Source organism: Bufo gargarizans, chromosome 8 (assembly GCF_014858855.1).
Source record: "Bufo gargarizans isolate SCDJY-AF-19 chromosome 8, ASM1485885v1, whole genome shotgun sequence".
Lineage (NCBI taxonomy): Eukaryota > Metazoa > Chordata > Amphibia > Anura > Bufonidae > Bufo > Bufo gargarizans.
This window is the reverse complement of record NC_058087.1, coordinates 195,819,098-195,843,717: the sequence shown is the minus strand read 5'-3', so window position 1 is coordinate 195,843,717 and position 24,620 is coordinate 195,819,098. Positions and strand designations below refer to the sequence as shown.

General features: G+C 50.1%; 3 protein-coding genes across 3 annotated transcripts in view; all 3 read left to right on the top strand.

Moving 5' to 3' along the window:
• The window catches only part of LOC122944600, a 565,582-nt gene that overhangs the window by 211,918 nt on the left and 329,044 nt on the right, over positions 1-24,620 (top strand). The gene's annotated exons all lie outside the window — the stretch shown is intronic.
• LOC122944607 (apoptosis-associated speck-like protein containing a CARD) lies at positions 5,109-15,639 on the top strand. The gene is made up of 3 exons (XM_044303065.1): positions 5,109-5,247; positions 8,895-8,996; positions 15,308-15,639. The coding sequence occupies exons 1-3, from the start codon at positions 5,202-5,204 to the stop codon at positions 15,562-15,564; spliced, it is 405 nt and encodes a 134-aa protein (XP_044159000.1). The 5' UTR covers positions 5,109-5,201; the 3' UTR covers positions 15,565-15,639.
• On the top strand, positions 20,672-22,655 carry UBE2T (ubiquitin conjugating enzyme E2 T). The gene has a single exon (XM_044303064.1). It carries the CDS (start codon positions 20,726-20,728, stop codon positions 21,272-21,274), a length of 549 nt encoding a protein of 182 aa, XP_044158999.1. The 5' UTR covers positions 20,672-20,725; the 3' UTR covers positions 21,275-22,655.

Genomic DNA, 24,620 nt, shown 5'->3' with positions numbered 1-24,620 from the left:
TGAAAACCCAGGTTGTCCTGGTTCAGAGCTGAATACGGACATGTCCCCAGCAGCCCCTCTGTTTGCTGGGGGTCCGACACCTCACCTATCGGCTGTTTACAAAGGCACCAGAGCTCCTGTTGGCGCCGCTGCCTTCTCCGCGCTCACCATGCGCAGCGCCGTCAGTTGTATAGCGGCTGTGCTTAGTATCGCACTCAGCTCCATTCACTTCTATGGGGCTGAGCTGCTCCTGGACCACGTGACCGATGAACGTGTGGTCAATGGCCTAGGAAAAGCAGAGAGAATATATAATACAGCAGACACCCGGCTGCAACGGTCAGCATCGGCGATGACGTCGAAACCAGTCATTTAACCCCCTCAGAAGACACGTTTAACAGCGATCGAGGCATCTGTGAGGTTGGATGGACGCCGCTCCCTCTGCCTTCCAATCGGAGCCCCCGCAGTGAAATCGCAGGGCTCCCATCGGTTACCATGGCAGCCTAGACGCTTCTTAGGCCTCTTTCACACGGGCGTTGCGGGAAAAGGTGCGGGTGCAAAACATTGTAATGCGTTTTGCACACGCGTGAGAAAAATCAGCATGTTTGGTACCCAAACCCGAACTTCTTCACAGAAGTTTGGGTTAGGTGTTGTGTAGATTGTATTATTTTCCCTTATAACATGGTTATAAGGGAAAATAATAGCATTCTGAATACAGAAGTCACATGATCTTTTACCATGGTGATAGATCATGTGATGACCGGAGTGACGTCACCACAGGTCCTTTGACTGCAATCAGCAAAGAAAGAGACAGGAGAGATGCCGGCTGCGCAAGCAAGTGGATTAAGGGGAGTTAAATTATTATTTTTAACCCCTCCAGCGCTATTGTACTATGCGTTCTGTATTCAGAATGCTATTATTTTCCCTTATAACCATGTTATAAGGGAAAATTATAAAGATTGGGTCCCCATCCCGATCGTCTCCTAGCAACCGTGCGTGAAAATCGCACCACATCCGCACTTGCTTGCGTCCAAATATCCGGCGACAGGGGGGATGGCAGCCATTGGCAGGCCGACACAGGGACAAGCCTCCCTAGCACCGCGGGTGACACAATGGAGGCTCGTTCCCGTCGCAGCCCGCTATTGGCTGCCCCCCCGGATGTTATGATCGGCACTACCGGGGAGCAGGGCAAGTATAGCCTGTATGATGTGCCTGGGCATTTTAGGCGTTGGATAACCCCTTTAAATAATTGTTTATGACCTCGTAGTAGTTTACAGAGAAGGTTTATTAGATGTGAGAGTAGGATTCACACAGCTAGAAAGAGTTAACCCTTTGTGACCTGATGGCTCAATATTATTAACAAAGCCCAATTGAAAACATGATTTTTAGCCAAAAATGAGTAAAATACAATCATAAACAAAAACTGCCTCCGAAGGAGTATACAGCCTATAATTGACAGCATCCTCCACAGCCCAGCTCTTCCATGAATCGTTTCTTCTTGAAATCTGATGACCGCTGTACGAACGCCGCGGTGTAATCCCAGACAACCGGGATTTCGGAGCCTGAACCGTATCCTCCAGATGATCTGTCCGACATTGCTCAGTCAAGCGATCGCTACTGAGCATCTTGGGGCCACAGTTATAGATGAAAAATAAGCTCGGTATCAGCTCCATAAGCGATCGAGGATATGTCCATATATATCGGAAAATGCGCAATACGGTTTGATGGCTTCTCTCCTGGATGTTATGGACACGGGGAGGACGGTTCTGCTCCATTCCCTCGGGTCCAGTTTGACACGTATTTCGGTGTTTATTTCACACATTAAACCTGGCGATGATCCCGTATATTAGCTTTATGGTTGATTTCTGTCATCAGCGCATGAAAAAAAAATCAGCACAATTATAAGTGGCGCGCCGGTTATACTGCGTAGAAAGTGACCGCCCTGCCGAACGACACCGGGACCATTCCTACCGCAAACCCATGACGGAAATCCAAGAGTAAGCCTCAGACGTCTGCTCTTGTACTAAAATACGTTTGCGCTCAGCCTACACGTGTGAACAGTCCCTAAGTGTCTACAAGCGAGTAGCCTACTGTCACACCAGCGTTTTTACGGATCCGTCATTGATCTGCAAAAACGCTTCCGTTACAATAATACAAGCGCATGCATCCGTCATGAACGGATCCGGTTGTGTTACGTCTTCTATAGCCATGACAGATCCGTCATGAACTCCATTGAAAGTCATGGGGAACGGATCCGTTTTCTATTGTGTCAGAGAAAACGGATCCGTCCCCATTGACTTACATTGTGTGCCAGGACAAATCCGTCTTGCTCCGTACCACATCGCGGACAGAAGAAAATGCTGCTTGCAGCGTTATTCTGTCCGCAACGGGGACGCAACCATACGGAACGCATTTTGGTGCATTCCGTTTCGTCCCCAGTGACAATACTGAAGCGTTTTCTTCCACTATTGAGATCCTATGACGGATCTCAATAGCGGAATTTTAAAACGCAGATGTGAAAGTAGGCTTAGGCTACTTTCACACTAGCGTTTTACCGGATCCGGCAGGGCTCAGCAAAAACGCTTCCGTTACTGAAAATACAACCGTCTGCCTCCGTTATGAACGGACCCGGTTGTATTATCTTTAACATTACAAAAACGGATCCGTCACTAACTCCATTGAAAGTCAATGGGGACGGATCCGTTTTATATTGTCAGAGAAAACGTCCCTATTGACTTGCATTGGGGGTAATGCCGGATCCGTCTCGCTCCTCATCCCAGGACGGAAAGCAAAATACAACATGTTGCGGTTTGCTCTCCGGTCTGGGAACGCAACTAAGGGTACTTTCACAAGTTTTCCGGTATTGAGTTCCATCCTAGGGGCTCAATACCGGAAAACACTGATCAGTTTTATCCTAATGCATTCTGAATGGAGAGCGATCCGATCAGGATGCATCAGGACGTCTTCAGTTCAGTCCTTTCACGGTATTTGGACGGAGAAAATACCGCAGCATGCTGCATTTTTCTCTCCGTCCAAAATCCCGGAACACTTGCCGGAATGCCTGATCCAGCATTAATTTCCATTGAAATGTGTTAGTCCTGGATCTGGCATTAAAAGTGACGGATCTGTTCCTCCGGTCTGCGCATGCGCAGACCTTTATAAAGGTGAAGATAATAAATACCGGATCAGTTTTTTCCGGATGACACCGGAGAGACGGATCCGCTATTTCAATACATTTGTCAAACAAATACGGAAACAAATGCTTTCCATTTTCAAATGTTTTTTCCGGATCCGGCAACGTGAATGCCTGCCGGAATCCAACAACACAAGTGTGAAAGTACCCTAAACGGAACGCATTTTGGAGCATTATGTTCTGTCCCCATTGACAATAAATAGGGAAAAAACGGAAGCGTTTTTTTTTTCTGGTATTGAGCCCCTATGACAGATCTCAATACTGGAAAACTTAAGGTACTTTCACACTAGCGTTGTTCTTTTCCGGCACTAGAGTTCCGTCCTAGGGGCTCTATACCGGAAAACAACTGATCAGTTATATCTCCATGCATTCTGAATAGAGAGCGATCCGATCAGGACGTCTTCAGTTCAGACTGATCAGGCAAAAGATAAAACCGCAGCATGCTACGGTTTTATCTCCAGCCCAAAATAACGGAACACTTGCCTGAATGCCGTATCCGGCATTTTTTTCCCATAGGAATGTATTAGTTCCGGATCCGGCATTCAAAATACCGGAATGCCGAATCTGTCCTTCCAGTCTGCGCATGAAGACTGAAAAAAGTAAATGCCGGATCAGGATCCTGATCAGTCTCACAAATGCCATCCGCTGGCATACGTTGTGCTGGATCCGGCAGGCAGTTTCTGCGACAGAACTGTATGCCCGCGTTCCGCAGGCGCACAATGACGAGGTAGAGAAATTTCACAGCAGAGTTAGCTGGACACCGGCCGACACTGCGCATGCGCTGGGAGCCTCACCAGCGGTTAGGGTAGGGAAAAAGCACTGACCCGTAACTGTTCTCTTATCTAACAGCGTGTGAGGCTCCCGCCGCCGCATGCGCAGTGTCGGCCGATGGCCAGCTAAACTCTGCTGCGAAATTTCCCTACCCAGTGGTTGTGCACCTGGAAGTGATGAGGGCAGGGAAATATAACGGAACACCGGGACTCAGCAGCACAGTGCCGGTGTAGCGTTATACTACCCTACCTCGCGAGATTTCCCTACCTCCTGACTTCCCGTCGCACTGCTAATGACGTGAGGAGGCGTTCCTGAGTTTTGACGATCTGCGCATGCTTAGTTTATGGAAAATCTCAGCGGAGTTCACCTTTACACCGGGACACTGCGCATGCGCAGGAGAGCCTCTGTAGGGAAATATTACGGCCCAGTGCGCAAGCGCGGCTAACTCCGGCCGGCGCATGCGCAGTGTCCCGGTGTGAAGCTGAACTCCGCTGAGATTTTCCATAAACTGCCGGTTTGCGCAGATCGGCAAAACTCAGGAACGCCTCCTCACGTCATTAGCAGTGCGACGGGAAGTCGGGAGGTAGGGAAATCTCACGAGGTAGGGTAGTGTAACGCTACACCGGCAGAGGTGCGCGCGATGACGTCATCACGCGCACCTGCGCCGGGATTTCACTACCGCATAGGATTCAGGACTATGGCGGTGATCGGCGGAGGGGCAGGGAACTATGCGCTCCGCTCCCTGCCCCGGCGCAGTACGTGGGACTGGGTCACGTGTCAGTGCTTCAGCAATGAGCGCTTCCATCTGTAGTGATGGAAGCGCTCATTGCTTCTGGGCTTGGCACCCCCGTCACAGCGAGATAATGGACCTTTATGTCTATGGGAAGTGGAATAATATTATAAACACAGGCAGTGTGAGGGTTAATGCATGTTCCCGCCACTTTCAGTTTGTAATCTATAACCCTTCCTGGTTTCTGCAGGAAATGCTACAACCCCAGCATAGACCGCTGCCTGGTGTGTGTGGAGGATCGCCGCAGGCCAGCCACACAGCAGTACCCGGTATGGCCAGAGGCGGCTCTGCCATTAGGCCACTTAGTCCTCCCTCCGGGACTTGTCCACTGATCTGCCACTTCCCTTCAGAGCGCTGCGCAACCCCGTCCTGCGGCGCATAATCCCGCGAGAGCGGTCACGGGTCTCGCGAGATTACCGCAGCAGGACGGGGTTGCGCTCTGAAGCTACTTGCAGACCAGCAGCGGGTCCGATGTATATCTGCCAGGATGTTCCCGGATGTCCTTGCCGAGTACAAGGTGGGCGGCAAATTACATAATATCAGGCACTAGTGTGGGGGCAAATTTGTGAGGCGGGGAATTACATGATGGGGCAGTGTGGTGGGCAATTTACATGATGGGGCAAATTACATGATGGGCAGTGTGGGGGGGAATTACATGATGGGGCAGTGGGGGGGGGGGAATTACATGATGGGGCAGTGGGGGGGGGGGGGGATTACATGATGGGGCAGTGGGGGGGGGGGGATTACATGATGGGACAGTGGGGGGGGGGGGGCAAATTTGTGAGGCGGGGAATTACATAATGGGGCAGTGTGGGGGGCAATTTACATGATGGGGCAGTGTGTGTGTGGGGGGGGGGGGCAAATTACATGATGGGGCAGTGTGGGGGGGGGCAAATTACATGATGGGGCAGTGTAGGGGGGGGAAATTACATGATGGGGCAGTGTAGGGGGGGGGGAAATTACATGATGGGGCAGTGTGGGGGGGGGCAATATACATGATGGGGCAGTGTGGGGGGGGGGGGGAAATTACATGATGGGCAGTGGGGGGGGCAAATTACATGATGGGGCAGTGTGGGGGGGGCAAATTACATGATGGGCAGTGGGGGGGGCAAATTACATGATGGGGCAGTGTGGGGGGGGCAAATTACATGATGGGGCAGTGTGGGGGGGGGCAAATTACATGATGGGGCAGTGTAGGGGGGCAAATTACATGATGGGGCAGTGTAGGGGGGCAAATTACATGATGGGGCAGTGTGGGGGGGGGCAAATTACATGATGGGGCAGTGTGGGGGGGGGGGGGAATTACATGATGGGCAGTGTGGGGGGGAATTACATGATGGGCAGTGTGGGGGGGGAATTACATGATGGGCAGTGTGGGGGGGAATTACATGATGGGCAGTGTGGGGGGGGAATTACATGATGGGGCAGTGGGGGGGGGGGAAATTACATGATGGGGCAGTGGGGGGGGGGGGAAATTACATGATGGGGCAGTGTGGGGGGGGGCAAATTACATGATGGGGCAGTGTGGGGGGGCAAATTACATGATGGGGCAGTGTGGGGGGGGCAAATTACATGATGGGGCAGTGTGGGGGGGGCAAATTACATGATGGGGCAGTGTGGGGGGGGCAAATTACATGATGGGGCAGTGTGGGGGGGGCAAATTACATGATGGGGCAGTGGGGGAGGGGCAAATTACATGATGGGGCAGTGTGGGGGGGGGGAAATTACATGATGGGCAGTGTGGGGGGGGGAATTACATGATGGGGCAGTGTGGGGGGGGGCAAATTACATGATGGGGCAGTGTGGGGGGGGGGAAATTACATGATGGGCAGTGTGGGGGGGGGAATTACATGATGGGGCAGTGTGGGGGGGGCAAATTACATGATGGGGCAAATTACATGATGGGGCAGTGTGGGGGGGGGCAAATTACATGATGGGGCAGTGTGGGGGGGGGGAAATTACATGATGGGCAGTGTGGGGGGGGGGAATTACATGATGGGGCAGTGTGGGGGGGGGCAAATTACATGATGGGGCAGTGTAGGGGGGCAAATTACATGATGGGGCAGTGTGGGGGGGCAAATTACATGATGGGGCAGTGTAGGGGGGCAAGTTACATGATGGGGCAGTGTGTGGGGGGGGGGGGAATTACATGATGGGCAGTGGGGGAGGGGCAAATTACATGATGGGGCAGTGGGGGGGGGCAAATTACATGATGGGGCAGTGGGGGGCAAATGACATGATGGGGCAGTGTGGGGGGGCAAATTACATGATGGGGCAGTGTAGGGGGGCAAGTTACATGATGGGGCAGTGTGTGGGGGGGGAAATTACATGATGGGCAGTGTGGGGGGAAATTACATGATGGGGCAGTGTGGGGGGGGGCAAATTACATGATGGGGCAGTGTGGGGGGGGCAAATTACATGATGGGGCAGTGTGGGGGGGGGCAAATTACATGATGGGGCAGTGTGGGGGGGGCAAATTACATGATGGGGCAGTGTGGGGGGGGGCAAATTACATGATGGGGCAGTGTGGGGGGGCAAATTACATGATGGGGCAGTGTGTGCTCTAATTACTTAGAGGGAACCTGTCACCAGGATTTTGTGTATAGAGCTGAGAACATGGGTTGCTAGATGGCCGCTAGCACATCTGCAGTACCCAGTCCCCATAGCTCTGTGTGCTTTTATTGTGTAAAAAAAACGATTTAATACATATGCAAATTACCCTGAGACGAGTCCTGTCCCTGACTCCTCTCACATACAGGACTCATCTCTGGTTAATTTGCATATGTATTAAATCGTTTTTTTTACACAATAAAAGCACACAGAGCTATGGGGACTGGGTATTGCGGATGTGCTGGTGGCCATCTAGCAGCCCATGTCCTCAGCTCTATGCCCCAAATCCCGGTGACAGGTTCCCTAGGTATTATCATCTTAATGATCACTGTTAAATCTGTTAATGATCATTTTTCTAAATATTTTTAATTAACAGATCCCCCCCCCTTAGAAAAAAATAAACCTATACTTACCTGACTGTTGTCTTCCGTCTCCCCTGGTTATGGCCACCGCTCTTCTCAGGAATCGCGGTGGCCGCGCGTGCGCAGACGTCTTCTTTTCTTCTCCCGGCCGGCCGCGCGCTGTACTGAACGCACACGCCGAGTCCGCGCATGCGCCCTGGTGACTTCTTCCTGGCAAGTATACTATACTGGCCAGGAAGAAGTCACCAGGGCGCATGCGCGGACTCGGCGTGCGCGTTCAGTACAGCACGCGGCCCGGCCGGGAGAAGACATCAATGAAGATGGATCCCGCCCCCTGCCGAAACCAGGAAGTGGATGGCGCGCCGGGAGCAGGTAAGTATAAACCTGCGTCTTGAGAAAACCCCTTTAATGGGGGCAGTGTGGTGGGCAAATTACTTAATGGGGCAGTGTGGGGGACAAATTACTTAATGGGGGCAGTGTGGGGGACAAATTACTTAATGGGGGCAGTGTGGTGGGCAAATTACTTAATGGGGGCAGTGTGGTGGGCAAATTACTTAATGGGGGCAGTGTGGTGGGCAAATTACTTAATGGGGGCAGTGTGGGGGACAAATTACTTAATGGGGGCAGTGTGGGGGACAAATTACTTAATGGGGCAGTGTGGGGGGCAAATTACTTAATGGGGGCAGTGTGGTGGGCAAATTACTTAATGGGGGCAGTGTGGTGGGCAAATTACTTAATGGGGGCAGTGTGGTGGGCAAATTACCTAATGGGGCAGTGTGGTGGACATATTACTTAATGGGGCAGTGTGGGGGACAAATTACTTAATGGGGGCAGCGTGGGGGACAAATTACTTAATGGGGGCAGTGTGGTGGGCAAATTACTTAATGGGGCAGTGTGGGGGACAAATTACTTAATGGGGCAGTGTGGTGGGCAAATTACTTAATGGGGCAGTGTGGGGGACAAATTACTTAATGGGGGCAGTATTACTAATGAGAGCATTCTAGAAGGGAATTACTATTGGTGGGACTATGAGGAGCACTGTTACTATGGGGGGCACTATTATTTCTTCAGGATAGTATTTGGGGGTATTGGGGGGCACAGTGAGCAGCAGGATAACACTGTGGGGCTCCAGGTTGGGGGATGATGATAGAAAAGTGAGGACGCTAAGATGTCTGTGTGTCACACTCTGTAGAGACGAGGCGGCTGAGAGAAGTGTCAGGATCGCATGGAGAAGACGATGACGGAGAAGATCCACATCGGAGGAGATGTCACCTGGAGGTCCTGGATGTGACAGGTAAGTGCTGCTGCGAGTACAGCAAAGTGCGGTGTGTGGGGGGAGGGTCGATTTAGAGAACTGGGCCAGGGTTAATGCAAAGTGTTAATATGCACTGTGAATATAAGCCCTGTACTGTGTTGTCACTGTGCATATTAACCCTTTACTCTGATGTCACTGCATATTAAAGGGGTACTCCGAGATAGGAAAAAAAATCCCCTATCCAAAGGATAGGAGATAAGTGTCTGATCGGGGGGGTCTGGCCGTTGGGATCCCCCACGATCTCCTGTATGGAACTCCGGATCTCCTCGTGCCCGGAGCGGTGGTCAACACGTATCTATGGGAGAGCCGCAGATACAGCACTTGTGTATCTCCGAGTCTTCTATAGATACATGGAGGGGGAGGGATGACCACACCACTGCACGTAGAAAAGCATCGACTTCTAGATGAACACCAGTCGGGCTTTAGGCCAACACACAGCACGGAATCAGCCCTGGTCAGCCTATGGGATGAAGGCCTAGGGGTCGCAGACGAGGGAGGGGGGACCTGGTTGGTCCTCATAGACATGTCGGCAGCTTTTGACACTATCAGTCATCCCATCCTCCTAAATAGATTAGAAGCTGACATCGGAGTAGATAGCCACGGACTTGCCTGGTTTGACTCCTTTCTGAAAAACAGAACTCAGAGAGTCAAACTTGGCTCATTCTTTTCCCCAGTCGAGAAGGTGGAGTGGGGAGTCCCTCAGGGATCCCCCCTCTCGCCATTACTCTAACATATATGTCCGACCTCTGCTCGCTATTCTGAAGGAGTATAACATCAGCTATGAGTCTTATGCGGACGATACACAGATCCTTTTGAGAGTATCGAAATCCGCTGATGACTACAAGCTCACGCAAGAAGGACTAAATCAGGCCAGGAACTGGCTAGCACATAACCACCTCAAACTCAACCCGACCAAGACTGAGCTTATTGCACTACATAAAACACCTGAGGCTGCTGCCCCGTCTATCTTTGGGGAAAACGTTGCCATCGCCACACAAGAAAAGAGTCTGGGGATAATCTTGGATCAAGAAATGAGCCTCCGTCCCCAGATTAAAGCAGTAATACGGAAAGCAAACTTCGCCCTATTCCTTCTAAAAAAAGCCCTACCGTTTCTCCCCAACACATGCAGACAGGTCGTGGTGGGAGCTCTAGTCAACTCCCACCTGGACTATGGTAATGCAATGTATGCGGAGCTCTGCAACACTGTCAAAACAGAGCCACCCGGCTCATCAAGAAACTAGACTGGACAGATTCTGTCACAAAAGCTCCACGGGCTCCCAGTGGAAGAGAGAGGGCAGTTCAATCTGTGCTGCTTAACACACAAAGCTCTCTACAAAACAGGTCCCATCTACCTGCAAAAAAAGATAACACGTCACCATCCTCCTAGAGAACTGAGATCCACCTCAGCCTCCCTTCTGTCGGTGCCAAGAACCCGCCTCAAGACAAGGGGGGACAGACGTTTCTCAGTATTGGCCCCCAAGATCTGGAACTCCCTCCCAGAACACATTAGAACAACATCAAATTACCTGGAATTTAGGAAGTTGGTTAAGACCTGGCTTTTTGTGTAGGATGACGTAGGGGCCCACCAATATAGCAGTCGACAAGCGCTTCGATCGGATTGAGTTCCTCTAGAGCGCTATACAAGGACTTAGTAACATAACATAACTGCTCCGTGCGGTGGTTGACGCAGCTTATTTCTTGAGGACTGAGCCGGGGTGCCATACGGGAGATCACGGGCATCCCAACGATCTTCGTGGGGGCCTCATGTTTGAGTTTCGCCTAAGGCCTCACAAAGTCTAGAGCCGCCTCTGCGGGTATCGTCCTGTATGTACAGGGTCAGGGCTCATGCACATTCGCCGATCAGCTGGCTGAAGAGACGTCCGCGCTCCGTCCCAGCGTCCCCTTCGCTTCATTGTTTACCTGATCGCCTTCGACATGGCAGCCATGATCAGTGTCATTACGTCTCATTCATTTCAATGGGGCGCTCCTCCCTATTCAAGTGTATTGCAGTGATCGGGGCGACTTCTTGTAATTACACTGATCACCGCTGCCATGCCGACGGCGAGCAGGTAAACAATGCACGGAGCGCGGCCTTCTCTTCAACCAGCCGATCGGCGGGACTGTCGGACCACCGCTGATCCGATATCGATGACCTGTCCTGAGGACCCCTTTGGTAGATGTGAGTACCTAGGGTACAGAGTATGGAGAATTGGGCACCTGTATGTCTCCAATCTAGCAAGCCTCATTCACATGTCCGTGTCCGTGCACACGAGCGCATGTATTGTGCGGTCCGCAAAACACGGATCTGCCCAAAAATACAGATCATCCATATATCATCCGTTTTTTGTGGATCCATTGTAATATTTTTTGCAGAATGGCCATGAGGACATACGGAAATGGAACGTACACGGAGTCATTTGCATTTTTTTTGCAGGCCCATTAAAGTGAATGATTCCTCGTACAGGCCGCAAAAAAATAATAATGAACGGACACGGAAACAAAATACGTTCATGTGCATAAGCCCTAAATCCATGAAAAGGCGGTCAGTGATGTCTCTGTGAAGATGTCCGTGATGGATCCGTGTTGTGTCCGTTTTTTGCTGTCTGTGTGTCATCCGTGTTTCCCTGACCCCGGACAGCTGAAAATAATTTTCAAAGCATCTCTTCCTAATGGTTCGTGAAACACGGATAAAAACCATGTTGCATCCGTGGTTTTACCGGACCCATAGACTACAATGGGCGTGATACATCACGGACAAAATAGAGCATGCATCCGTGCTAAAAACACGGACCCACGGACCGTGCGAAAACAGTGATGTGTGAATACACACATTAAAATGCACGGGTATATGCTGTCCATGGAAAACACGTACGGCACACGTAGAGGAACACCGACGTGTGAATGAGGCTTTAGGTGCGGCTAGAGGGGGGGGCGCTCTTCAGTCAGAGGGAGTAGCACCACGCCACTACAGGCAGCGAGGCGGGAATGCTGCCATTGATCGTGTCTCCTCTTCGGGGTCTAGCTGCCAGTATATTAGCATTGACACGCCATCCGCTTTTCAGCCGTTACAGGCACTTGTGGATGGGGTGATGTGCGCCATTCTCAGTGGCGGCCTGCTCACGATCCTGCACCTAGCTCAGCTCTTGTAGTCTGTAACTACTCTGTCTCTGGAGCCGGCGCACACCTTATATCTATGTGGACCAACAATTTTGGGGAAGATAAGGATCGGGCATGTTGGATTTCAGCCGCCCACTCCTGTTGTTCTCGGGGATGTAAGCCACTTATTGGAAGCAGCTTTCTCTCCAGCACAGTGGCTCGGTGGTTAGCAGGTCATTTGTTCTCCAACACTCCATCAGCTCCACTAGGGTCAGCGAGTGATGGTGCCTGTACAGCGCTGCGGAATATGGCGGCGCCGTATAAGTGAGAATAATAAATTCACTTGGCAGAGCACGCTATATATGAGAGGATTGGGACAGCCGTTATCTGATATGTATGGCCAGCTTTAAAAAAAAAAAAAACAGCTGCCGATCCAAACAAGCAGAGCTGCAGTGTAAAACATGGATTCTGAGATTCTTATGAGACAGGAGCTGAATTTTAGACTACCTTTAGACTGATGAAAAGCTAATTCATACGTCCGCACTCAGTCCAGGAAACGCAGGCCAGACCGAACTACTGCATCAGAGTCATTTATGATGCCGGCAGTTCCTATCTGATTGAGAATCTACTGTACTGGGCTCACATAGGGTTGGACGATATCAAAAATATTCAGACGATAACGATATAAAATGTTTTATCGCAATAACGATATATATCGCGATAAATATCAGTTTTAAAGAAAAAAAACACGAGGAGACGTTATACTGTATGGGGGGGCCACAAGGAGACGTTATACTGTATGGGGGGGCCACAAGAAGACGTTATACTGTATGGGGGGGCCACAAGGAGACGTTATACTGTATGGGGGGGCCACAAGGAGACGTTATACTGTATGGGGGGGCCACAAGGAGACGTTATACTGTATGGGGCCAACAAGGAGACGTTATACTGTATGGGGGGGCCACAAGAAGACGTTATACTGTATGGGGGGGCCACAAGGAGACGTTATACTGTATGGGGGGGCCACAAGAAGACGTTATACTGTATGGGGGGGCCACAAGGAGACATTATACTGTATGAGGCAGCCACAAGGAGACGCTATACTGTATGGGGGGGGCCACAAGGAGACATTATACTGTATGGGGGCAGCCACAAGGAGACGTTATACTGTATGGGGGGGCCACAAGAAGACGTTATACTGTATGGGGGCCACAAGGAGACGTTATACTGTATGGGGCCACAAGGAGACGTTATACTGTATGGGGGGCCACAAGAAGACGTTATACTGTATGGGGGCAGCCACAAGGAGACGTTATACTGTATGGGGGGCCACAAGGAGACGTTATACTGTATGGGGGGCCACAAGGAGACGTTATACTGTATGGGGGCAGCCACAAGGAGACGTTATACTGTATGGGGGCAGCCACAAGGAGACGTTATACTGTATGGGGGGGCCACAAGGAGACGTTATACTGTATGGGGGGGCCACAAGGAGACGTTATACTGTATGGGGGCCACAAGGAGCGCAGCTGCAAGGAGACATTACATAGAGTATGGGGCTGGGGGGCAGCAGCTGCCCCCCCATGTCTTATGGCCACCTGTGTGACTGTGACTTGTCACCTGCCTGCTGCCACCACCATAATTCCTTCTTGTTGGTCATGCTCCTCATGTCATGGGGGAGCCGGGAGGGACTGGAGGGACTCCTGATGGCTCACTGCGGAGCATGCAGCTAGCGGCAGGCATGAAGGACTGAGTGGGCCAAGACCTATAACTGGGGTAATAGGCAGAGTGGACAGTGACATTACACCATTAATAGCTTCCCGTCCGGCAGCTGTGATATATAGGGTCGACTCTCTTCTCTCCGCAGGGGGTGGGGGTCGGACGGAGTGTGGGTTCTTCTCTGACTGACTTTCCCGCCACTCGCTGCTGTACTGCGCTGCTCAACTCAGCCTGGGGGCGTCACCTGATTCCGACGTTGGACTTCAGTGGGCGGAGACTGCACCATGGGAGCAAGCAGGAGGAGCCGCTGGTATATATAGATAATGATGGGGGAGGGCAGCGGCGCCGCGGACTGTTTTTAAAGCTATGACATCACGAAATATACTGCGGTATTAGGAAACGGTCATATCGCCGTTTTTTTAATGCTCATCATGTCGAAAAACCGGTATATCGCCCAACCCTATGCTCACATGATGATGTATACAATAGACCAGCGATCAGACCGGAACTGACGGCATCATAAATCAGTATTAGGGCTAATGCACACAAACGTATTTTCTTTCCGCTTCCGTTCCATTTTTTTTTGCGGACCGTATGCGGAACCATTCACTTCAATGGGTCCACAAAAACAACGGAAGGTACTCCATGTGCATTCCGTTTCCATATTTCCGTTCCGTAAAAAAGTAGTGCATGTCCTATTATTGTCCACAAATCACGGTCCAAGGCCCCATTCAAGTCAACGGGTCCGCAAAAAATACGGAACGCACACGGAACACATCCGTATGTCATCCATATTTCATCTGTATTTTGCGGATCCATACTGTAGAAATGCTACGCCCAGCCCATATTGCTCATGTGTTTGGTGATTAATAAGTTACTGTTTCCATTTCCAATCCGCAAAAAACGGCTCGCATACGGAAACCATACGGATATGTTTTGTAGAATAACGGAACGGAAGAGGACTTAAATCAGAGGAAAGGAAAAAAAAAACTCGGATACGGAACAATGAATCTGTGAAAAACAAACCGCAAAACAACAACGGTCGCGTGCATGAGCCCTTATGCAGTCAGTTTGGGTCAGGGGAGCCCCAGTCAGTGTTTCCCAGACCGAGCCCGATGACCAGAACCAGGCGTCCACTTTACCGTTATCTCGGCAGCGGAGATGATGTTCAGAAAGTTGCTGTTACATCAGGCTGGGTTCACACCTGAGCGTTTTACAGCGCGATTGCGCTGTAAAACGCCCGACACCCCAAGAAGTACATGAGCTTCTTTGGGGCGTCTTGTCGCACGTTCCCGTACATAGACTTTCGGGGCAAAAAATGCGCGACAATGTGTTCACTTGTCTCTGTATGCGCGATTGCAAACACCCGTACAATCGCGCATACAGAGCGCTCCATCGCGAACGCTCAGGTGTGAACCCAGCGTCAGGGAGGCAGATTCGGAGGACATCAGAGTTAAAGCCTCTTCTGATTACAGATGGGGAGCATTTTGTGGACAGACATCGAGCTGAGCTGATAAGACGGGTGAAACAGGTGGATCCGATCCTGGATGATCTCTATCAGCATAAGCTGCTGACAACCGAAGCCTATGACACCGTGCGCAGCAAGGCGACCTCTCAGAGGCAGATGCGGGAGCTCTTCCGTCACGTGGAATCCTGGTGGAATAAAGACAAGGATCAGTTCCTGAAATCTCTGAGAAAAAATAACCAACCGCTCATCAGGAATCTGGAATAGGATTGTGATTAGAGAGCTAGCTCCTCTGGTCAGTGCTTCAAGGCAGCGGTTATAATAAAGGGGTATGTCGGCGCTCACGGCTGTCTTGGTGTTTGTGTATATCGAATGTATGGCTAAGAAAAGACATGGGGGGGATTTATCATGAGGGGATCTTTGAAGTCAGTTTAGCTTGAGTCTGCCGTGTACTTTATGCCACATTTATCTAATGTCTCCTGCGGTTTGATAAATGTGTCTTACCTGATGTCTACAGAAGCTCCTCCGCCCTCCTTCTGTACTCAGATTGCCACTTTAACCGCCTCCGGACTGCATAACGCACGGATGCGTCCTGGAGGCGGTTGATTTATTCCTCCTTGACGCATCCGTGCATCATCTTGCAAGAGGCGAGGTTTCCTGTGAACGCGCGCACACAGGCGCGCGCGTACACAGGATCGGCCGGTAAGAGAGCTGGATCTCGAGCCTGCCAGCGGCGATCGCTCGCTGGCAGGCTGTAGATTCGATTTTTTTTTAACCCCTAACAGGTATATTAGACGCTGTTTGATAACAGCGTCTAATATACCTGCTACCTGGTCCTCTGGTGGTCCCTTTTGCTTGGATCGACCACCAGAGGACACAGGTAGCACCAACCACCACTACACTACACCCTCCCCCCCCCCCTGTCACTTATTAACCCCTTATGAACCCCTGATCACCCCCCCTGTCAGGCTCCATTCAGATGTCCGTATGTGTTTTACAGATCCACGCATCCACGGATCGGATCCGGCAAAACACATACAGATGTCTGAATGGAGCCTTACAGGGGGGTGATCACCCCATATACACTCCCTGATCACCCCCCTGTCATTGATCATCCATGACAGGGGGGTGATTCAGACATAAGGCTCCATTCAGACATTTTTTTGGCACAAGTTAGCAGAAATGTATTTTATTTTAATTTTTTTGTTAGTTTTTTCTTACAAAGTCTCATATTCCACTAACTTGTGTCAAAAAATAAAATCTCGCATGAACTCGCCGTACCCCTCACGGAATCCAAATGCGTAAAATTTTTTAGACATTTATATTCCAGACTTCTTCTCACGCATTTGGGCCCTTAAAATGCCAGGGCAGTATAAATACCCCACATGTGACCCCATTTCGGAAAGAAGACACCCCAAGGTATTCCGTGAGGGGCATATTGAGTCCATGAAAGATTTAAATTTTTGTCCCCAGTTAGCGGAAAGGGAGACTTTGTGAGAAAAACAAAATCGATTTCCGCTAACTTGTGCCAAAAAAAATAAAAAATTCTAGGAACTCGCCTTGCCCCTCATTGAATACCTTGGGGTGTCTTCTTTCCAAAATGGGGTCACATGTGGGGTATTTATACTGCCCTGGCTTTTTAGGGGCCCTAAAGCGTGAGAAGAAGTCTGGGATCCAAATGTCTAAAAATGCCCTCCTAAAAGGAATTTGGGCCCCTTTGCGCATCTAGGCTGCAAAAAAGTGTGACACATCTGGTATCGCCGTACTCAGGAGAAGTTGGGGAATGTGTTTTGGGGTGTCATTTTACATATACCCATGCTGGGTGACATAAATATCTTGGTCAAATGCCAACTTTGTATAAAAAAATGGGAAAAGTTGTCTTTTTGCCAAGATATTTCTCTCACCCAGCATGGGTATATGTAAAATGACACCCCAAAACACATTCCCCAACTTCTCCTGAGTACGGCGATACCACATGTGTGACACTTTTTTGCTGCCAAGGTGGGCAAAGGGGCACACATTCCAAAGTGCACCTTTCGGATTTCACCGGCCATTTTTTACAGATTTTGATTGCAAACTACTTTGCACACATTAGGGCCCCTAAAATGCCAGGGCAGTAAAACTACCCCACAAGTGACCCTATTTTGGAAAGAAGACACCCCAAGGTATTTCATGATAGGCATAGTGAGTTCATGGAAGTTTTTATTTTTTGTCACAAGTTAGTGGAATATGAGACTTTGTAAGGAAAAAAAAATAATCATAATTTTCCGCTAACTTGTGACAAAAAATTAAAAGTTCTGTGAACTCACTATGCCCATCAGCGAATACCTTAGAGTGTCTACTTTGCGAAATGGGGTCATTTGTGGGGTGTTTCTACTGTCTGGGCATTGTAGAACCTCAGGAAACATGACAGGTGCTCAGAAAGTCCGAGCTGCTTCAAAAAGCGGAAATTCACATTTTTGTAATTTGTAAACGCTATAACTTTTACCCAAACCATTTTTTTTTTAATCAAAGACATGTAGAACAATAAATTTAGCGAAAAATTTATATATGGATGTCGTTTTTTTAAAAAAAAATTACAACTGAAAGTGAAAAATGTCATTTTTTGGCAAAAATGTCGTTAAATTTTGATTAATAACAAAAAAAGTAAAAATGTCAGCAGCAATGAAATACCACCAAATGAAAGCTCTATTAGTGAGAAGAAAAGGAGGTAAAATTAATTTGGGTGGTAAGTTGCATGACCGAGCGATAAACGGTGAAAGGAGTGTAGTGCCGAAGTGTAAAAAGTGGCCTGGTCATTAAGGGGGTTTCAGCTAGGGGAGCTGAGGTGGTTAAAAAAAAAAAAATAAAGTTAAACTTAGTAACATAGCTGACCACTCTACAAAACTGGAGTGAGTGGTGTAAAATGCAAAAAAAACCACAAAATTTTCTAGAAGTGCAAAAAAGTTGCAAAAGCTCTATTTGTGTGACTTTTAGACACCAGAATTCTGAGGTGAAGGTATGATAAACCAGCGCTAAATTCTAGTGCAACGTGGCTGCTCGCTTGTAAATGATGCTCCGAGGATTTGTCTTTACACTATCCAGGGATATGATAGGCAACCCCCAGAAGACCACAGGCTTCATGACTGGGGCACTACAACATCTCCCACAGCACAACACATAAAAGGCTGGCACTAGGGACGAGCGAATCAACTTCAGATGAAACATCCGAAGTCGATTCACGTAATACTTTGTTCCAATACAGTACGGAGCGAGCGCTCTGTACAGTATTAGAATGTATTGGCTCTGATGAGCAGGAGTTATTACTTAGCAAAGTCTCGCGAGACATCGGGTAATAACTTCAAAAATGTATTTCCACTGTTAAAAACCTTTTCCCGAACTCGGGTTCGGTTCGCTAGCATCACCTGCATTGCCAGGGGGGCTCGTCCCTGTGGCGTCCTGCTGTTGGCTGCCTTCCCCTGTATGTTGGGAGACGCAGCGGTGGCCATGCCGGCATCAGAAGCGATGTGAGTGCTGGGGAGTGGGGTAAGTATGATCAGTATGAGGGGCCCTGGCATTTTTGGGGGCATTTATAGGAGTTGGATAACCCCTTTTAAGGAAGACTAAAAAGACCTGATCCTTCACATGTATGATTGTACAAAAAAGCACAGCCATTATGCAAGCTATTCTGAAAACCCAGGTTGTCCTGGTTCAGAGCTGAATACGGACTTGTCCCCAGCAGCCCCTCTGAGATGACCATCGGAGCATTTCATGTTGGGACGCTCTCCCTTGGCCTGTGCTGCCCATTTAAAAGGGTTCTCCGAGATTGTAATACTGATGATCTTCTGGTTAGGTCATCAGTATCTGTTCGGTGGGGGTCCGACACCTCGCCTATCAGCTGTTTACAAAGGCACCAGAGCTCCTGTTGGCGCCGCTGCCTTCTCCGCGCTCACCATGCGCAGCGCCGTCGGTTGTATAGCGGCTGTGCTTAGTATCGCACTCAGCTCCATTCACTTCTATGGGGCTGAGCTGCTCCTGGACCACGTGACCGATGAACGTGTGGTCACTGGCCTAGGAAAAGCAGAGAGAATATATAATACAGCAGACACCCGGCTGCAATGGTCAGCATCGGCGATGACGTCGAAACCAGTCACTTAACCCCCTCAGAAGACACGTTCAACAGCGATCGAGGCATCTGTGAGGTTGGATGGACGCCGCTCCCTCTGCCTTCTGATCGGAGCCCCCGCAGTGAAATCGCAAGGCTCCCATCGGTTACCATGGCAGCCTAGACGCTTCTTAGGCCTCTTTCACACTGGCGTTGCGGAAAAAGGTGCGGGTGCGTTGCGGGAACATGCGCAATTTTTTTGCGCGAGTGCAAAACATTGTAATGCGTTTTGCACGCACGTGAGAAAAATCGGCATGTTTGGTACCCGAACTTCTTCACCGAAGTTCAGGTTTGGGATCGGGGTTCTGTAGAATGCATGGTACAATAGCGCTGGAGGGGTTAAAAAAAAAAATTGAACTCACCTTAATCCACTTGCTTGCGCAGCCGGCATCTCTCCTGTCTCTTTCTTTGCTGATTGCAGTCAAAGGACCTGTGGTGACGTCACTCCGGTCATCACATGATCTTTTACCATGGTGATAAATCATGTGATGACCGGAGTGACGTCACCACAAGTCCTTTGACTGCAATCAGCAAAGAAGAAGACAGGAGAGATGCCGGATGCGCGAGCAAGTGGATTAAGGGGAGTTAAATATTTTTTTTTAACCCCTCCAGCGCTATTGAACCATGCATTCTGTATTTAGAATGCTATTGTTTTCCCTTATAACCATGTGAACAGCCCCATAGAAATGAATGGGTCGGGATTCAGTGCAGGTGCAATGCGTTCACATCGGAACGGAACATTTTTTGGCCGGAGAAAATACTGCAGCATGCTGCGCTTTTTGCTCCGGCCAAAAATCCTGAACACTTGCCGCAAGGCCGGATCTGGAATGAATGCCCATTGAAAGGCATTGATCCGGACTTAAGCTAAACGTTGTTTCGGCGCATTGCCGGATCCGACGTTTAGCTTTTTCTGAATGGTTACCATGGCTGCCGGGACGCTAAAGTCCTGGCAGCCATGGTAAAGTGTAGCGGGGAGCAGTATACTTACCGTCCGTGCGGCTCCCGGGGCGCTCCAGAGTGACGTCAGGGCGCCCAGTGTGAAAGAGGCCTCACAAATGCTATCAGTTGGCATACGTTTTGCCGGATCACTCTGCTCTGACAGAAACCTTAGGACTTTCCCGCCCTCCGCTATCAGGTCAGTCACTGGTTGGGCGAAGTCACGTGACATCCCCTCCTCACAGAATCAGCTTTGCCGCGCTTTCATCACGTGGTCCGCTCGGCGGGCTTTTTTGAGAGGAGCCGCTCGCCTCAGTCACTTCTGTCACAGCGCCGCCATCTTGTGAGATGCAGCGACAGTCACGTCTGAAGCGGGAGCTGCAGCTCCTCAGCACCGAGCCGCCCTCCGGGGTCAGCTGCTGGCAGGTGGACGATAAGATAGACGAGCTGCGGGCTCAGGTGGTGGGCGGCTCGGGCTCTCCCTACGAGGGCGGCGTGTTCAGCCTGGAGATCGTGGTGCCGGAGAGATACCCCTTCGAGCCGCCTCGGGTGCAGTTTCTCACCCCTATCTACCACCCGAACATAGACACTGCGGGCAGGATCTGCCTGGACATCCTGAAGCCCCCGCCTAAGGGCGCCTGGCGGCCCGCCCTCAACCTGTCGTCCGTCCTCACCTCCATTCAGCTGCTCATGACCGAGCCGAACCCGGAGGACCCCCTCATGGCGGACATCGCCCGGGAGTACAAGTACCACAGGGCAGCGTACACCGCCAATGCCCGGAGCTGGACGGAGAAGCACGCCAAGCCCCGGGACTCAGCCGCCGACGGACTGTCCCAGAAACGGCGCAGCGCGGACCCCCCCGAGCCCGCCAAGAAGCCCAGGCCGGGCCCCCCATAACGTTGTCTCCCGCGTGCCTGTGACGTCACGGCAGTCCTCTCCCTCTCCGCCAGGTGGCAGTCAAGGTTTGGTGTGTGTATTGTGTGAGGCCGGAGTCCTACAGGGAGGGGTCACGTGACGACAGCACACTGTTCACACTATGAAAACCGCAGGCTTCCCAGGGACGTTGTGCAGACTTGCTTGGAGTTCAAGGGGGGAAACTGTACAATTGGGTGCACAATGCAATAGCAGAGCGTGGGCTCTGTGAGATTACGTCACGTATGATCCGTAAGTTGCAGTTTACATACGGCGTACATTTACGGTTTGATCCCTTAACATGACTATGGCTTCCAGGTCTGATCACTAGCGGCCTGAGCTCACACCCATGGCAGGATTCCCCTGCCCAGGAGGGAACATCCCTATGGAAGCGAACCGCTGATCCCAGGAAACGTGCCGCATCTATGAGCTTCTCGCAATCCTGTAACGTGATGCGTTAGGACAGGGATGCCCAACTGGCGGCCCTCCAGCTGTTATAAAACTACAACTCCCAGTATGCTTGGACAGCCTACATCTATTAGGGCATGCTGGGAATTGTAGTTTTGCTACAGCTGGAGGCTGCAGGTTGCGCATCCCTGCTTTAGGACACATGGAGATCTTATGGACACTTGTTTGTAATCAATGTGAATGGACGTTAAGTTGCCGGTACCGTCAATCGCCAGCGGTTTTGGACAGAACCCTGTGGATCCCTTAGGCTCAGTTCACACGGAGGAGTCTGCACTGCACCCCCCGCGGCTGCTGGCTCCCATTTCCACGTCTCCAATAATTCAGCTTCAAAGTCTACATGGCTTACCAGACCACGCCAAGGAAGGACACATGAAAGCCGTGGCATGTGTCTGCTCGCAGACTGGACTCATTGACTGAGACTAAAGCCACATGGAGAACCGGGGCAGAGTCTCTTTCCAAAACGGCACGTTGGTGTCGCCATGTTTTTACGACAGCACCAGGTTCTTGGTCACGGTCCTTACCTGACAGCCAGGGCGATAACCGGCCGTCCACACAACCTGTAAAGACTACATATACAAGGCAGTACAGACGCCTCCTCTATAACCTCATCCCCTGCGCTTAACCCCTTGGGTGCAATTGCCATGGAGCTTATCAGATGGAGGGCACGATTCCGGAATATTCATTGGTTGTTGTGGCAACTGGGGGACTGAAAAAGGCGGCCATGTGTGTCCTGTGGCCGGACAGCTCTGTACAGGAACGTCAATGCGATCACAAGGATGGTGTCAAACACTTTTATGCTGTTTTTGAGGGGTTTTGCGTTTTTGTTGTTTGTGTGTTTAGAAGGCAAAAAATGTCATGTTGCATGGATGTCTGACATATTAAATGCAGGACAAACAGGCTTTTTCTCTGTAGTGAAGTTTTTTTTCACCCAGGAGGTGCATTTTTATTTTGGGGGGTGGGTCAGTGATGTTTTTTTTCTAAATTAGAGCATGTTTTAGTTGGTTTCCCTACGGACTCGCTATAGAAATTGCCAAAACTGTATTTTTTTTTCTTTTTTTTTTTTTCTTGTAAGAAACAAAGTGTGTATGGCAGCTACAAACCTGGATCTACTTTCACCTGATGTGTATTCAGGATCGGCCGGAGACTGAGCCGTCAGACCTCACGTGACTGCGTTCTGCAGACTGCTGTGTGTTCGAGTACACGTAGGGGGCGAAACTCGTAACGAAAGACAGTTGTCGGTATCTTGAGTCCACACTACAGCTAATGCATTGACTTGACAAAGAGGATCTGTCAGCATGATCAACCCTATTAAACCAGGCATGCAGCTTGGTAGGGTTGATTATGCAGAGTGAAACGATCCCTTTGTTCTATCTGTCGGAAGAACTGCTGGTGAGAGAGCTGCAATATATATTTTTTGTAATATGCAAATCAGCTGGTTAGAGCACCAAGGCGCTGGCTGGGGCCCTTGGAGCACTGTTTTTGTAATGCTCCCCCTTGATTGGCAGGGCTAGACAATTAAGGGAGGGGGCAGTGCCCAGCTCAGAAGGGTGTTATAAAAGCAGTGCTCCAAAGGCTGTGGCCAGCTCCTTGGTGCTGGCATATTACTAAAAATGCCGCAATCTCGGCAACAGTTCTACCTATAAACATAAGAAAGGTATTGCTTTTATCAGCATGATCAACCCCTCCAGGCTGCACTTCTGCTTTAGTAGAGCTGATCATGCTTACAGATAGTCTTTAACCCCTTCAGCCACTGTGAAATACCCGGAATTTCACAGTGGCTGAGTAAAAGTATGGAGCCGGCTGTTGCAGTGAGCCCGCTCCATACACAGCGGGTGCCGGCTGTATAATACAGCAGGCACCTGGCCGCAATTACAAGACACAGCGAACCCGGCGATACCACATACGTAGAGTAAAAAAAAAAATTAATTTTTGCTGTCATTCTCTGCACATGACATTATCATGATTTATAATGCTATGTGTCTCTGCTTGACCTTACTTCTACAGGATTATAGTGACCTAAAGCTGCGCTGGGTCTGCGAAAAAAAACGGGAAACGTCACAACGGCCACGGATGCACACAACTGTCGTGTGCATGCAGGCGAGGAAAGCAAATTAGTAAAAAGGACAGAAATGGCAGATTCAATGGGTCCGTGGAAAAATCGGAAAATGCACCGTTTTGCATCCGTGATCCGTGTTTCCTGGCCGTGAAAAAAATAAGACCTGTCCTATTTTTTTCACGGACCCATTTAAGTCAATGGGTCCGTGAAAAAACACGGATGCACACAAGATTGTGATCCGTGGCCGTAGGTTACTTTCATACAGACGGATCCGAAGATCCGTCTGCATAAAAGCTTTTTCCGAGATGAGTTTTCACTTCGTGAAAACTCAGATCCGACAGTATATTCTAACACAGAGGCGTTCCCATAGTGATGGGGACGCTTCAAGTTAGAATATACTACAAACTGTGTACATGACTGAAGGAGTTAATTGTGCGTATCATAGCCCCCTGTAAGAGATCCGGGGCTGCCAGGCAGCAGGGGGGCAGACCCCCCTCCCTCACCAGTTTCAATTTCATTGGTGGCACAGTGTGCGGCCCCCCTCCCTCTATTGTATTTATATCATTGGTGGCACAGTTTGCACGATCATTGGTGGCAGCGGAGAGTTCCGATCGGAGTCCCAGTTTAATCGCTGGGGCTCCGATCGGTAACCAGGGCGCTACTGCAGTCCTGGTTGCCATGGTTACTTAGCAATATTAGAAGCATCATACTTACCTGCTGTCTGTGGCCGGCCGGGAGCTCCTCCTACTGGTAAGTGACAGATCATTAAGCAATGCGCTGCACAGACCTGTCACTTACCAGTAGGAG